General features: G+C 40.5%; 2 protein-coding genes across 5 annotated transcripts in view; one reads left to right on the top strand and one right to left on the bottom strand.

Annotated features, from left to right (window-relative positions):
- MFSD4A (major facilitator superfamily domain containing 4A) overlaps positions 1-2,623 on the top strand; it is a 36,047-nt gene extending 33,424 nt beyond the window's left edge. Inside the window, exon 10 of the mRNA XM_007065156.4 lies at positions 1,457-2,623. Coding sequence (XP_007065218.1) covers positions 1,457-1,521 — 65 coding nt within the window. The 3' untranslated portion in view covers positions 1,522-2,623. The remainder of the gene's footprint in view (positions 1-1,456) is intronic.
- The window catches only part of ELK4 (ETS transcription factor ELK4), a 50,429-nt gene that overhangs the window by 24,268 nt on the left and 12,985 nt on the right, over positions 1-13,176 (bottom strand). For 2 of the 4 annotated variants that reach the window (XR_005223310.2, XR_006286910.1), the window contains exons 5-6: positions 11,478-12,136; positions 3,684-3,822 (exon numbers count right to left, since the gene is read on the bottom strand). Coding sequence is in view for 2 of the 4 variants with exons in the window: in XM_037885349.2 (XP_037741277.1) it covers positions 12,038-12,136 (99 nt within the window). In the remaining 2 variants the exon portion in view is untranslated. Of the gene's footprint in view, positions 1-3,683; positions 3,823-3,845; positions 12,137-13,176 lie in introns of those variants that run through there. The other 2 variants (XM_037885349.2, XM_043533736.1) reach the window with 1 other exon arrangement.

Below are 13,176 nucleotides of genomic sequence, written 5' to 3'. Positions count from 1 at the left end.
TTGTCACAGAGCAGGTGCTCCCAATGGAGGACTGCAGGGATTGATTCTTGGCCCTATGCTAGTTAACATTATCAACAGTGACCTGTCAGAAAACACACCATCAGTTTGCAGATGACACACAAACTGGGGAGTGATAAATAAGAGGAAAGGTTGCTCACAGAGAGCAATCCAGAGCACTTGGTGAACTGGATGCAAGCAAACAATGTGTCTTTTAATACAGCTAAATTTAAATGTATACATGTAGGAACAAAGAAGGTAGGAGATACTTGCAGGATAAGGGACTGCATTCTGGGAAGCAGTCAGTCAGAAAAAGGTCTGGAGGTTGTGGTGGATAATCAACAGAACATGAGCGCCCAGTGTTGAGCTTTGGCCAAAAGAACTAATTTGATCCTGGGATGCAAGAATGGGAATCTCAAGTAGGCAGAGAGATTTTTATTTCACCTCTGCATTTAGGACTCGGTGACTACTGTGTCCAGTTTGGGTCCCCACAATTCAGAAAGGATACTGATCAATTGGAATGAGTTCAGAGAAGAGCAATGAGAATGATTAAAGGAATAGAAAACATGCCTTATAAAAACAGATTCAAAGTACTCACCTGATTAAGTCTAAGTATCTACAATGGGAACAAATATTTAATAATGGGCTCTTCAACTGAGTAGAGGAAGATATAACATGATCAAATGGCTGGAAGCTAAAGCTAAACAAATTCAGACTGGAAATAAGGCGTACATTTTTAACAGTGAGTAATTCATCTTTGGAACAATTTACCAAAGATTATGGTGGATTTTCCATCACTGACCAATCACAATTGGATTTCTTGTTTAAAGCTCTGCTCTAGGAATTATTTTGGGGAAATTCTATAGCCTCGGTTATACAGGTCAGACTAGATTATCAGTGGCCCATTCTGGCCTTGGAATCTATGAAATGTCTTAGTTGCAAACTCTAGATGGGCAGCTGCTTTCTTTGGAAGCTAAAGACAGCATTGATAGATTCTATCCAGGTGAGAGATGGAACATTTCCTGTGTTGTCTCTGATACAGCGGGCTGTTACAGCACCCTTTGCACCAACATCACTGTTCCCCAGAAAGGCATTAAGCCTCCTGACACCCCTATGAAGTAAACCCATTTTGAAAGCAAGTGACTAGAGGTCCTGCAAAGTTGTGACTTGCCCAAGATAAGTCAGGCAGTCCCAATGCTAGGAATAGATTGAACTTGTGCTGTGTAAACCATCCGACACTCCCCCTTACTTTTTATTGATTGGTACTAGGGATGCCTCCCAAAATTAAACCTCTCTAAGGCAGAGGAAACTGCCTCTGCACCAATAACTTCAAGAACTACTGCAACTAGGTATCCAATAGAGCAGAGGGCCTCATTTTATGTTCAAACATGTTAGAATGAATGCTCATTGATTCTGCACATAGTGTTATACTGACAGGTGAACTAATCTTATTTTGCAGCAGTGGATGCCTCCTCACCTGACAAGCCAGCAATGATGGGCGACCCTAGACTTTATCAGCGCTAAAATGAAAGTATAACCCTGGACAACGAGTTATGTATTTGCAATAAACACAAATCATCAAGCATTACTAGGAAGGATGATTTCACACTAATGACATGGCTAAATTAAATCAAAAATATTAAATTTGAATAAGTCAGAATGAACCAAACATCCCAAGTCACCTTGGGGGGCTAAGTACAGCCAGCAGAAATTGCTCATGTCTGTTATTCCACTAAGAAGGTCAAACTGCAGAATCCTGGAAATCTGCAATTTATGGCAGCTTGGTGGAGAAAAATTCCTCATGTAAGCAAGCTTCTCTTCAGAGGAAAGGCTGGAAGTTGTAAGTCTTACTGTTTCATGTGTCCTATTTTGGGTATCATCACCTGGTTTAGAGTTACTATAACCAATAGGTTTCTCTATTGGTGTGTAAGCACAGGACCCATTTGTAGCCATGGTCCTGACAACCTACAGCACCAATTCTAGCTTTTAATTAATACAGAACAATCCTCTGCGTAACGCTGCACTGCAAGAGTGGTTCAGAATTAGTTTTCCAGCAACCAGACCTGTAAGAGTATCCAGGCTTCAAATATGCTCCCAAAGGGGAAATCACAACATTAGCAGAAACCACCAGGTGCACTTTGATAACAGGATCAATCTATATTACACAGTATCAGATATGTTCATTGCAGCAGAGCCTTAATCAATGGGCTCTAGCATACAAAGTATTTAAATTAGTTATATAGCAGAGGAAAAAGAGTGAGTTTTGCTTAAGTCACTGGTAAGCTGCAAAAGTGACTGGTTCAAGTAGCAGTGTTTTTGGGAGGTTTGTAGTCTTGCTTCTATCTGAAACCTTAAGCAGATGCATCTAGGCTCCACCTCCACCCATTTAATCTGTGCAATAACCTCTACAAAAGGTGCCTTCCATGAGAGAAACTCTTGAGGTACTGTATACCCCAAGAATGATCTGTTACAAGACCATACTAGCAAATCTAAAGATGTTAGCTTTCTGCAGATACTTTAGGAAAGTTTGAAGAGATAAAGGATTTAGTGTGATTGTATGTGGATGGATGTACATATGTGTGTGTATATAAAGCAATGTTAATTAAAAGTGATTACTATATTCTCACTAGGCTCTGAGTGTAACTGTTACAGGACCTGAACAATTTGAACCAAACCCCTTCCAACCAGACAACCCTGAGGCTGAGATTAGGATGGGCTCTCCAATGCAACAATTTCAATCGTTATCTAGAGCAATTTGACTTAAGTCCTTATTTATTCTGTTCAGTATGCACAATTCACTTTGGAATTCCAAACTGCAGTGCCCTCTATAAATCCAGTTGCAGTGCCCTTTAGAATTTGTATCCCACCTACCATATTCCCCATACTTAGCAATGCAAAATCTCCTCCCAGAAAGCTCCCTTAGGAGGTAGTACTTCTGTAAAACTAGTTTATGGCCATACATTATGTAAGGTGAGCACACACTAGCCCTCACCGAAGAGAGGAAACAGAAAGGAGGTGTTAGATTAAATACAAAATAAATCACTACTCGTAGGTGTCCTCCAGAAGAACAGTTTTTAGTTAGTGTGACTTTACTCCTTCAGGTGGAACTGGAAATGCACTGTAATTCCTCTGGGCCACCAGCTGGTGCCACTCTTACTGTGCAAGTGGCTCAGTGAGGCAGGACAACAGGTCTTAGTAATGGGCTGTAATGGGGAATATTTGCAGAACAATCAATAGCTGGTATTAGGGTGCATTTCAAACACCTCTTACAGTAGGAAAACCCTTCTTTAACAGAGGGCCTGAGATAAGAGATCCTTTCCCACCCTCATAAGACACAGGTCCTCAGACATGTCTCTTTCCTGCATTGGAGGGGGGAGGAAGAGTCAACCACCTGTCTCCGTGAGTACAACTGGACTGATTTAGATTATGCACCAACACAATACAGGATTAATATGAAAAACGTTAAAAAATCCAGTCATTTGCTATCTTCAAAGGAGTCTACTCCAAATAAGACATTACCTGTATTAGAGATCCTAGTATTTCATCCTTAAAAAAACAGAGCTTGGTCTTTGCAGTAGGCTAAATACTGTTGCCAGGATGCAATGTTTCACATTCCCTAGCACTATAAATCCAGCTTTTTACCATCTCCAAATCCTTAAGAAGGGTGCTGTCATAGGAGATCTTACCTGGAGGAAACCAGCACTGAGCTCTCCAATAGGATCTTTACCTCTGCTAGACAAGATGCCAGTAAACACTTGAAGGTAATGAACATTCCTCATTATCAGGGAGTTAATTACACCCGTACAGCAGCTGTGACTGTTTCCTCTAAAGGAGAAAAGATCAAGGACTTTGTTAAAAATATTTATTTAAAAAAATACAATTGTTTTCCATGTCTGGTTGCAGGTATCTATTAACATATGATTGACTTGAATAGTTTGCTACAATGCTTTTTTCTTAAAAGCCGGCTTGCATTATTGTACAAAGCAAATCCCTCTGTCAATTCTTACACAAAATAGATTTCCCCAACCATTCCCTACCCCATTTTTTAAAAAAACTGCCATACACTGTATTTTCTTCTGCACAAAAAACTGAAGCAATAGACAAGTCACCTGCTTCCTCAGGGAAGACCTTCATTAGGTTTGAATAATGTACTTTAGCCAATGCACCAACCTTTTAAAGCAAAGTGTCGCTGACGTGCAATTCCTCAACGATTGGCTCTGCACCTTAGAATTTAGTAACTCTGCCCCCAACAATTCTTCTCAAAGCTGAAACACACTCAAGTGCATAATCAGCCGTACTCAGTGTCTCAAATTCCATCAGATTAGTTTTGATCACATCTTAATATGCTGAAGGTCTCCCTAATCTCTTATGCAAGGAGGTTAAATAAAACCAGGTTAGTAACACTGAACCGTTTCTCAGAACTTGGCTATTTATGCACTTGCATTACATTAAAAAATGCTGGTAACAGCACAATGGCATTAAGATAACTGGATAGTATAAAAGTACAATTTTCAAAAGAACAGAGAGTTACACTAAAAAGCTACTTTATTCCCAGTTAAGTTTACCCTAGTGTACTCACAGCACCAGGACTATCTAATAGTACAGTATTTGTCCCAAACTAAGAGATCATATGTAGAATGCATAGGAGGTTAATAGATGTACACAACTCTGCCTCAGAGCAGAAATTTGCTTTATCTGCTGACTCTGTATAAGATTAAAGTGCAATTCTACTCTGGAAAGAATAAGTGAAAAATGGCATCTACTGCCCCCTGTGTATTCAGTCAGAGCAGCTGATTTTACTGCTTAAGGTTAGATTTTACCATTGTGGGCTCTGCAGGTAAGTAAGATGGGTTCTTTTCAGAGTTAAAAAAATAAAATCAAATTACAGGGTGATAATTCTGCCCTCTGCTCCACGAATTCACCATCAGTGAAGATAATAGGGCTGCATCAATGAAAATGACTGCAGAGTTTAGGCTACGGACATCATCCACAGGTGATGATACACAAAGAAGAAAAGAACCCAGCTCAACTTTCAGATCCTAGTTTGAGTTTGCAGGTGTTTTTTGTTTTTTTTTTTTCCAACTTGTAAACAAAGCAAATTTAAATCTGAAGTTACTGACAAACATGATTATACTTTATTAATTTTAAAAAATTACTGTGCCATGTTACCATGTTGCTTAAGCTCTCCCAAAATTAACTCATGTCCCCCTGCTCTGAGCCTTTTAGAGAAAAAGCTACAGGGCCAGATTTTCTGCTGGTGTGCATCAGCTCAGGTCTACTGGAGTCAATTATTCCAAGTTACACCAGCTACAGATCTGGCCCACAATTCAAACTTTCCATCAAGAGGGCATCAGCTCGCTCAAAATACCCCAACAAAGTCTCGTGCTCATTGACTCTCTTTAAGAGTTTTCTGTCAGTATTTCCTGCTGTCTTAATACAGCTCAATGCAGATAACCAGCGCTCAAGTCAGTCCTCACAATACAAGGGGAGAGTTTTCTTGTATGCTTATCTCTATTACCAAGACTATACACCTCAGCTATACACACAAAAGTAAGAGGAGGGATAAGCGTTAAATACACAACTGTACCTATCACAGACACTGTGACGTATATAAGGCCATCTGGTAACACTGCAATAAAAATACAAGTTTTTAAAAGGGAACGTTAGAATATGACTTTTTTTTAAACTAGAGAGAATAACCGCAACTATGGTTACAAAGAATTAACACTAGAATCTAGCACATCATATAGAAAACTTTGTGCAACTGAACAATAGCAGAACAAAGTCAACACAACTGTATAAAGCAGTAGCCTATAGATTTAAGACTTCTAGCCAAAAAAACCCCAAAACCAACAACCAAAACAAAAAAACCCACAACACATCAAGGAACCTACCACCAAAACTGGGTATTCTAATCCTTTTTCTCTCTCTCTCACACACACACACACACACGCACACGCAGTACAAGTTTTAGAAACCATGCAAAGGCCATTCAGAAAGCCTTCTTGTGTGAAATTGTTCACAATAATAGCTTCCAGTTATTAGTATAGTGCTCCTTTAAGTATTGCTCAAGGACTGAATGGGGCTCCAACAGAACTCCTGCCAACTTTTTTTCCTTCCATCAACGCCATGCAACTTAAAGTCATGTCAGCATCTCTGCTAAAAGAACCGTGCTTTCCGGAGGTTCAGAGTTCTGCTGTTAAGCCATTTGCTTTGCGATGACCCTTCCTAATGCAAGGTCTCAACGGAGAGGCAATTATTTATTTCCAAGTTTTAAAAATAAAATCTGTGTCCAAATGTAAGGTCTATAACGATAAAACTAATCAAGGACCAATTTAAGACACTTTTGGGGAGATGTACATCATGTCAAAGACAGATTTAAAAAAATAAAATTTGGCAAGCGGTTAGCCCGTAATATGGCACAACAGATTTTAGTATTTATTTCTATTTTAAAAAATAATTGAAATGTGCAAGACATTAAAAAGTGGCAACTGCCAAGTGCAGTATTTATTTTTAATCTACATCTTAAGCATTATTTATATGATACAAGTCTGGAAGGTAGTCTAAAAAGTGAACATATGTCCCTCAAAAAAAAAATATATATATATATATATATATAAATATGCATATTCATGAGATTAGAGCTGTTCCAGTCAATTAAATAACATGCATAAAAACAAATCTTCAGCTGTCAAAAAATTGTGCATTTACCCAGGTGACTGGAATAACTTCAAAGTCAGTTAACGTGTTCTACAGCATTCTTTTGGTTAGAGAGGAGGGAATTAAGTTTAATATTAAATCTAGTTAACGTACGGGCTTTTGTAGAACCACCCAAGTTAAAACTGACATCATGAAAGGAGGAGACGTACAATGGTGTGCACGTCCACAAAAGAACGTCAGGTTTTGCTTGGTTTTCTTACCTCGTGTCACTTTTTTACAAGCATTGTCACTGTCAGCAAAGCTGTAGCCTCCAGAAAGGATCTGTGTTCCACATTGACTCTGTTCTCGGATATGAATACGTTCATTTCACAAGCCAACGCCATGGCGTTTCTAACTTCAAGCTCCATCAGTCATCTGAAGATAAAGTTCTGTTCTTTCTGCTTCATGAACCACCAGAGACAGAGCCAAAAAATTTAAACAGCAAACCGGTTGATGCACAAGGCAGACAACAAGGCTGTTTTCTTTCCTGCAATTACAATTGCTCTGTAGTGCCAAAAGCATTACGTTCTTGTTGCTGACAGCAGGTTATGGGGAGAAGAATGCACAAACAAGGTGTCATCTTGAAAGACTTTTCTCTGTACTGAACCACCACCCTCTAAAAGAGGCCCTAGCAAGAATGACTAGCTCAAGGCATAGCCATTTTATTACCTAGTAGAATTCTCTCACTAGGAAACTCTCTGCCATGACCCAACAGTTCCAATTAAGAAAAGACCTTTAAAAACAACAGTCTTCAAGAACTGCATACAATATTAAAAGAATAAAAGCAACTGTCACTGTATTCCATCTCTAAATCTTCATTTGGCAGTGTCTGTACTGAAAGGACCAAAACTTACCATTTTACATAATAACCACCACTTAAGCCACTGGCACTAGCCAAATGCTTCCACATTAAGTGAAAGTTTTGCTAATCCTGTCCAGAAGAAGCAGCAGTCACTGGTATCCACCATCATTAAGTTAAAATCAGTTCCTCAAGAGACTTCCTATTTATAGGGTGACCTGCTTACCTTTTTATTTTTCAGGTATCCCAAATCAGCTTCCCAAAGACCAGGATTGCAACAGTGATGGCATATTCAACTTTGCTGGTGCGTCATGGGTTTTCTTTACAATAATGGACATACTATGCCCTGGGCTCCATTCTTAAGACAGAGGAAAAATATACATAACCCTAGGTCTCAGAGACCAGAATTTAGGTATATTTCTTGCACGAGAAGGAAAGATGCTGAGCAAAATCCTTGCAGATATCCACAAACCCAAACATCAAGTTTTAATGTATGTCAACCTTGACAGTGTCCCTTAACTACTGAATTAGTTTATTTTGTGTTTGACACATACCAAGATAGCCTCTTGATACAACATTGAGATGTGTCTTGTAAACAAATATGCATCAATTGAACAATTTGTGAAGCTGTATAGTAAAATAGGATTACATATAAAAATACTATAAAACGGTAGCAAAAAGATAACTAAAAAGTAGATATATGATGATACAGATATATGATAAGACCTGAAAAAGAGCTCCATAGAGCTCAGACGCCTAACTCTTTACCAACAGAAGTTGGTTCAATAAAAGACATTACCTCACCCACCTTGTCCCTCCCATACCCTGGGACCAAAACGGCTATGAGAACACTGCAAATATCCAATAGATGGTCAGAACTGTAGACTGTTGAATGCAGCAGTGGAAAACCTTTACATCAATAGATCAAAATTATAAATTTGTGTTCACCTGGTGAGTGGAATTACACAGATGCTACGATCAAGTTCTTGTATATCATTTTGATTTGCTCCAGAAGTGTTTGCATGAAAGATGATTGCATGAGAGATTCTTCCCATGTTAAGTAATGGTTTATGTAACACATTAACTTTTCAAAGGAGGATATACATACCACAGAATTGGATACAAATGGCCTTCACTGTGGTTAAGCTCAATTTAAGAAGACCAAAAAGAATCTATTTGCTAGATAATTTTGAGGCTGTGAAACCATAGCAGAGATATAACTTTTCCCAAGCAAAGTCACTGAATGCCAAGGCCTTTCAGAATGCAAACCCTGTTCATAAGCCAAGGAGTGCACAGTTGTTGAAGCCTTGGAAGTTTGGGACACAAGCAAGAGTTCCCAAATTTAAGGAATCCATCTTTCATTATTTCCTAAGTTTCTGCAAAACACAACCTGAACTAACTGAAGATGACACATAGCAATAAGTGCTGTCAGGAATGTGCCAATCGGAAAAGCTGGCAATTGTACGCAATTACAGGATACAGTATTTCACTACAAAGCACCATATAAACAAGACAATGACACTTTTTTAAAGTGACCTGAAAAGTTATGAAGGGGAAAGAGAAAAGGCTATGTAAACTAATCTCATAGCACGCCTCTTCTTACCCACCTCAACCTGCTTCCCTTCTTTAACTCATATTTCCATTGCTTTCCAAACATACTTCCTGACAGTATTTAACCCTACATGGGAATTTTTTTCTCCATAGTCATTAAGGGGCAGCAATAATAGTCCTCAACAGTATCTGTTAGGAAGTAGGCAGTTAGAGTGACACTGACATATGCACACAAGCTGCATTTGCAACTTAGCTTCTCTTGTTAACTACCTCCACAGAAGGTATCCTCCTGCAATGAGAACACAACTCCCCATCCATAAGGTGGTGAATGTACATCATCACAGATGGTGCATGTTACGAGTCAGCCAGCTATGGCAGTGCATCCCTTCAAAGCTGCTGAGAGGGGAACATGAAACTGGACCAAGCAAAACTGATGCCTGCGCCAACATGCATATGCATTTGGTTCTCTTGCATACATGTACTCAGAGATCTATGCCACACACATATGAAAAACAACACACACACAAAAACGTGCAATCTTTACACACAAAGAACCTGGCTTTTCTCCTTGGGGGAAAGGGAAGCAATCAAATTGCAATTCTTTAGTGCTCATGAAATTTTTTTAAAATATACATCCTCATTCTACAATACTACCCTCCAGTCTGCACACTTACTGGGCATAAAGCTAATCAGCCTAATACAACCATCACAAAGTGCTGCTGATTATATATATATATATATATATATATTTTTTTTTAAGTAGGCAATAAGCTATCCTGCAAACCAAAGAATCCCAGATGCCTGCTCTTAATTACTACCTGCAGCTTTCTTTCTGCATTACTACCTTAAAAACTAGTAAATATTGCACATTGTAATTTTGAGAGCCACAGGCATGGGACTTCCTAACCATTAGCTACTGATGTTCAAAAATTGAACCAGTAACATGCCTTTAACTTGATGTGGCAGGGAGGCAACAGACTCCCTTCTGCTCCCATCAAAAGCCAGATATTCCTCTCCTCTGAATTCACTTGGGACAGGAGATTTTCTGGCTGAACAGTCCAAAGAGGAACTCTAACATCCATTTCTCAGGGGTGAAATATTAAAGATACATGATACATTGATTTATGTATTTCAGTGCTGGAATATAACCAGCTACTTTCATCTTACTACATTCAGTTTTGGGCGTTCTCAAACACACATGCTTTAAAGTGAATTCAGAGCTTGCAAAACGTGTCAGATTGAAAGCTCTGGAGAACGAAGTCCTCTCTTTGTCTTAAGGCCAGGTGCAATGAAAGGAGTAACACTGCAAGCTTCCCTCACTAACAAGACTCAACTTTGTTCTGAAGATACTGCCTCTCCATGCTCATCCCATCTTCAGCATCTCTTCTGAAACAGCTAATAAGGGTTGGGTGACCAGAGAGCAAGTGTGAAAAATCAGGACGGGGGTGGGGAGTAATAGGCGCCTATACAAGACTAAGCCCCAAATATCGGGACTGTCCCTATAAAATCGGGACATCTGGTCACCCTAAATAAGGATGACCGAGAGAAGCGCAGTCTCAGTCCACTTTCTAGTGGACAGGTTATCCAGGTGCATCCTCATTGCATATACATTGATAGCAAGAGGAAGTTGTTGCCTGACAGACAGTGGATGGCAGAAGTCCAACTGCAAACACCTGAGACATCCCCCAGTCTTAGGCGCTCTTTTTATATCTCAGACTGATTGACGTTATTGCCCTAGTTGCTGGTCTTAACTCATCAGCGTGAAATGGCTTTCAAGAACCCTCATATTAACCCTCCAACACACACCTCCACCTACCCACCACCAAAAGATAGGCATGTTTACCTGGAACATGCATGATTTTACCTCACTGTTGATACTGCATAATTCTCTTCCTATTTTAGCTCCAGACATCAAACCCAAATTTTCATGAATTCCAACACTTCCTCCACTTAAAAAGCAATGTGTTTAAAGTAGAGCTTGAGACAACAAGAGCTGGGCAAAGGGGCTCCTCCACTTCTGGTTCCTCATTTCTGGGAAAAGCAGAGAATTTAAGTGTTCTTTCCCCTTGAGCTGCAGACCAGAACATCAAGAAGCAACCAGCCCCAGAGTGTCATTTGCCAAATACACAGACAACCCTCAATCTCACACAGAATATCCAATACCAGGGACAGGGGTGGCGAGAGTCCTAGGTTAGCATGATTTCAAATCCTCTAGCAGCCAATTTACAGGCTTTACACAGATATCAGGCATCAGAGATGTGCGCATATATAACCATCAAGAAACACCAAAGAATTCAAACAGTTCAAGAACCCCAAATAATTCATGCCATGATCCATTTGTCTCAGAGCCCTGCTTACTCACAGTATCACAAGTAGCCTCTGGGAGCTCACCAGCCCCCTCTCAAAGAGTGAAACTTAACTGCTGGATTACCTGTGTGCAACACTGTCCAAACAATGGTCTGCTTTTCACCTATACCACCATAAGTACTCCTTGAAAATTTCTCCCTGCAAAAAGTTTAGATGTTTTTATAGCATGAGACATTTGCTCTTTTTGTTGTTGCCGGAGAAGTTATCATTGCCCCATAGCAAAGCTGCACTCAAACCCTTTTCTTCTTCATGCCCAGCACAGGAAGCAGAAGAATGGAGGTGTTGGAACGAGAGAGGAGAGACTTCTTAGATCTTGTTTTGCTGCAATCAATACAAACTCAGTCACTGCATCCCACCAGAAACTCCCTTTCAGAGACTTCTTAATCAAGGGGGCAAGGAAAAGACTGTGGAGCCTGGACTCCCATTAAGGCATTTCCATCTGCAGTCCCAACTGCGTCTTCAAAAAAGAGAATTTTGCAAAAAAGGCAGCTGAACTGGGAATGGCAAAAATTATGACTGTTCATGATCTGGGTGGAATTATAAATTGCTCATTTAAAAATGGATTACATTTAATGTCATCTCTTTCCATTGTTCCCCAATTTGTCCTTTCCAGGAGTTCATGTGCTATGTCTTCTGCAGATCTGGGGAAAACGGCCCAGGAGTGGAGGGTCCATCCAGTCCAGACAGAGTAAATGGCCCATGGCTGCTCAGTACTGATGGAAACTAAGAAACAAAACAGAGAGTTAGGGTTGCTTTTTTTAGTTTAGATTCTTTGTTCTCATGTCTCAGGATCTCTCCACAATAAGTTCTACAAAGAGCCCAAAAGGCTTTGAAAAAGCCCATATAGCTTCCTCCACTACCAAGGGCTTTTATAGATCACCATCTGGCAATGGAAACTTTAATTGCTAATGCATCCAGGTGTCCCTGGACCCCAGCATTACTATCAGTGTAGCTGCAGTAGACACAGTGATTAAGTTTGTAAGTTAGACTCAGACTTTAAGGCAAGAAGGGATCATCATGATCAGCTAGTCAGACCTCCTGCACATTGCAGGCCACAGAACCTCGCCCACTCACTCCTGTAAGACACATACAACCTCTAGCTCAGGGGTTCTCAAACTGTGGGTTGGGACCCCAAAGGGGGTCACCATCCCATTTTAATGGGGTCACCAAGGCTGTGTTAGCCCTGGGCCCTAGCAAGTCTGAAACCCAAGCCCCACCACCCAGGGCTAAGGTTACATGCCCCCACTCCAGGGCAGAAGCCCTTGGGCTTCAGCTTTGGCCCCCCACCCAGAGCAGCGGGGCTCATGCGGGCCTGGTCTACGGTCCCCCATCCTGGGGTCGTGTAGTAATTTTTGTTGTCAGAAGGGAGTCACAGTGCAAGGAAGTTTGAGGATTGCTGCTCTAGCTAAGTCAATGAAGTCCTAATATCATGATTTAAAGACTTCAAGTTACAGCATATCCACCCTTTACAGTAGTTGAAATGTTCAAGTGACCCATGCTGCAGAGGAAGGCGAAAAACCCCCAGGGTCTCTGCCACTCTGATCCGGGGGAAAATTCCTTCCCGACCCCAAACATGGCAATCAGTTAGAGCCTGAGCATGTGAGCAAGAAGCCAGACACCTCGAGAAGAATTCTCTGTAGTAACTCAGAGCCCTCCCTATCTACTGTCTAGTGATATTTGCTACTAGCAGTTGCAGGTCGGCTCCATGCCATTGTAGGCAGTCTCATCATACCATACCCTCCATAATCTTATCAAGATGAGTC

The sequence above is a fragment of the Chelonia mydas genome, chromosome 21 (assembly GCF_015237465.2).
Source record: "Chelonia mydas isolate rCheMyd1 chromosome 21, rCheMyd1.pri.v2, whole genome shotgun sequence".
Classification (NCBI taxonomy): Eukaryota; Metazoa; Chordata; order Testudines; family Cheloniidae; genus Chelonia; species Chelonia mydas.
This window is presented reverse-complemented; position numbering and strand designations above follow the sequence as displayed.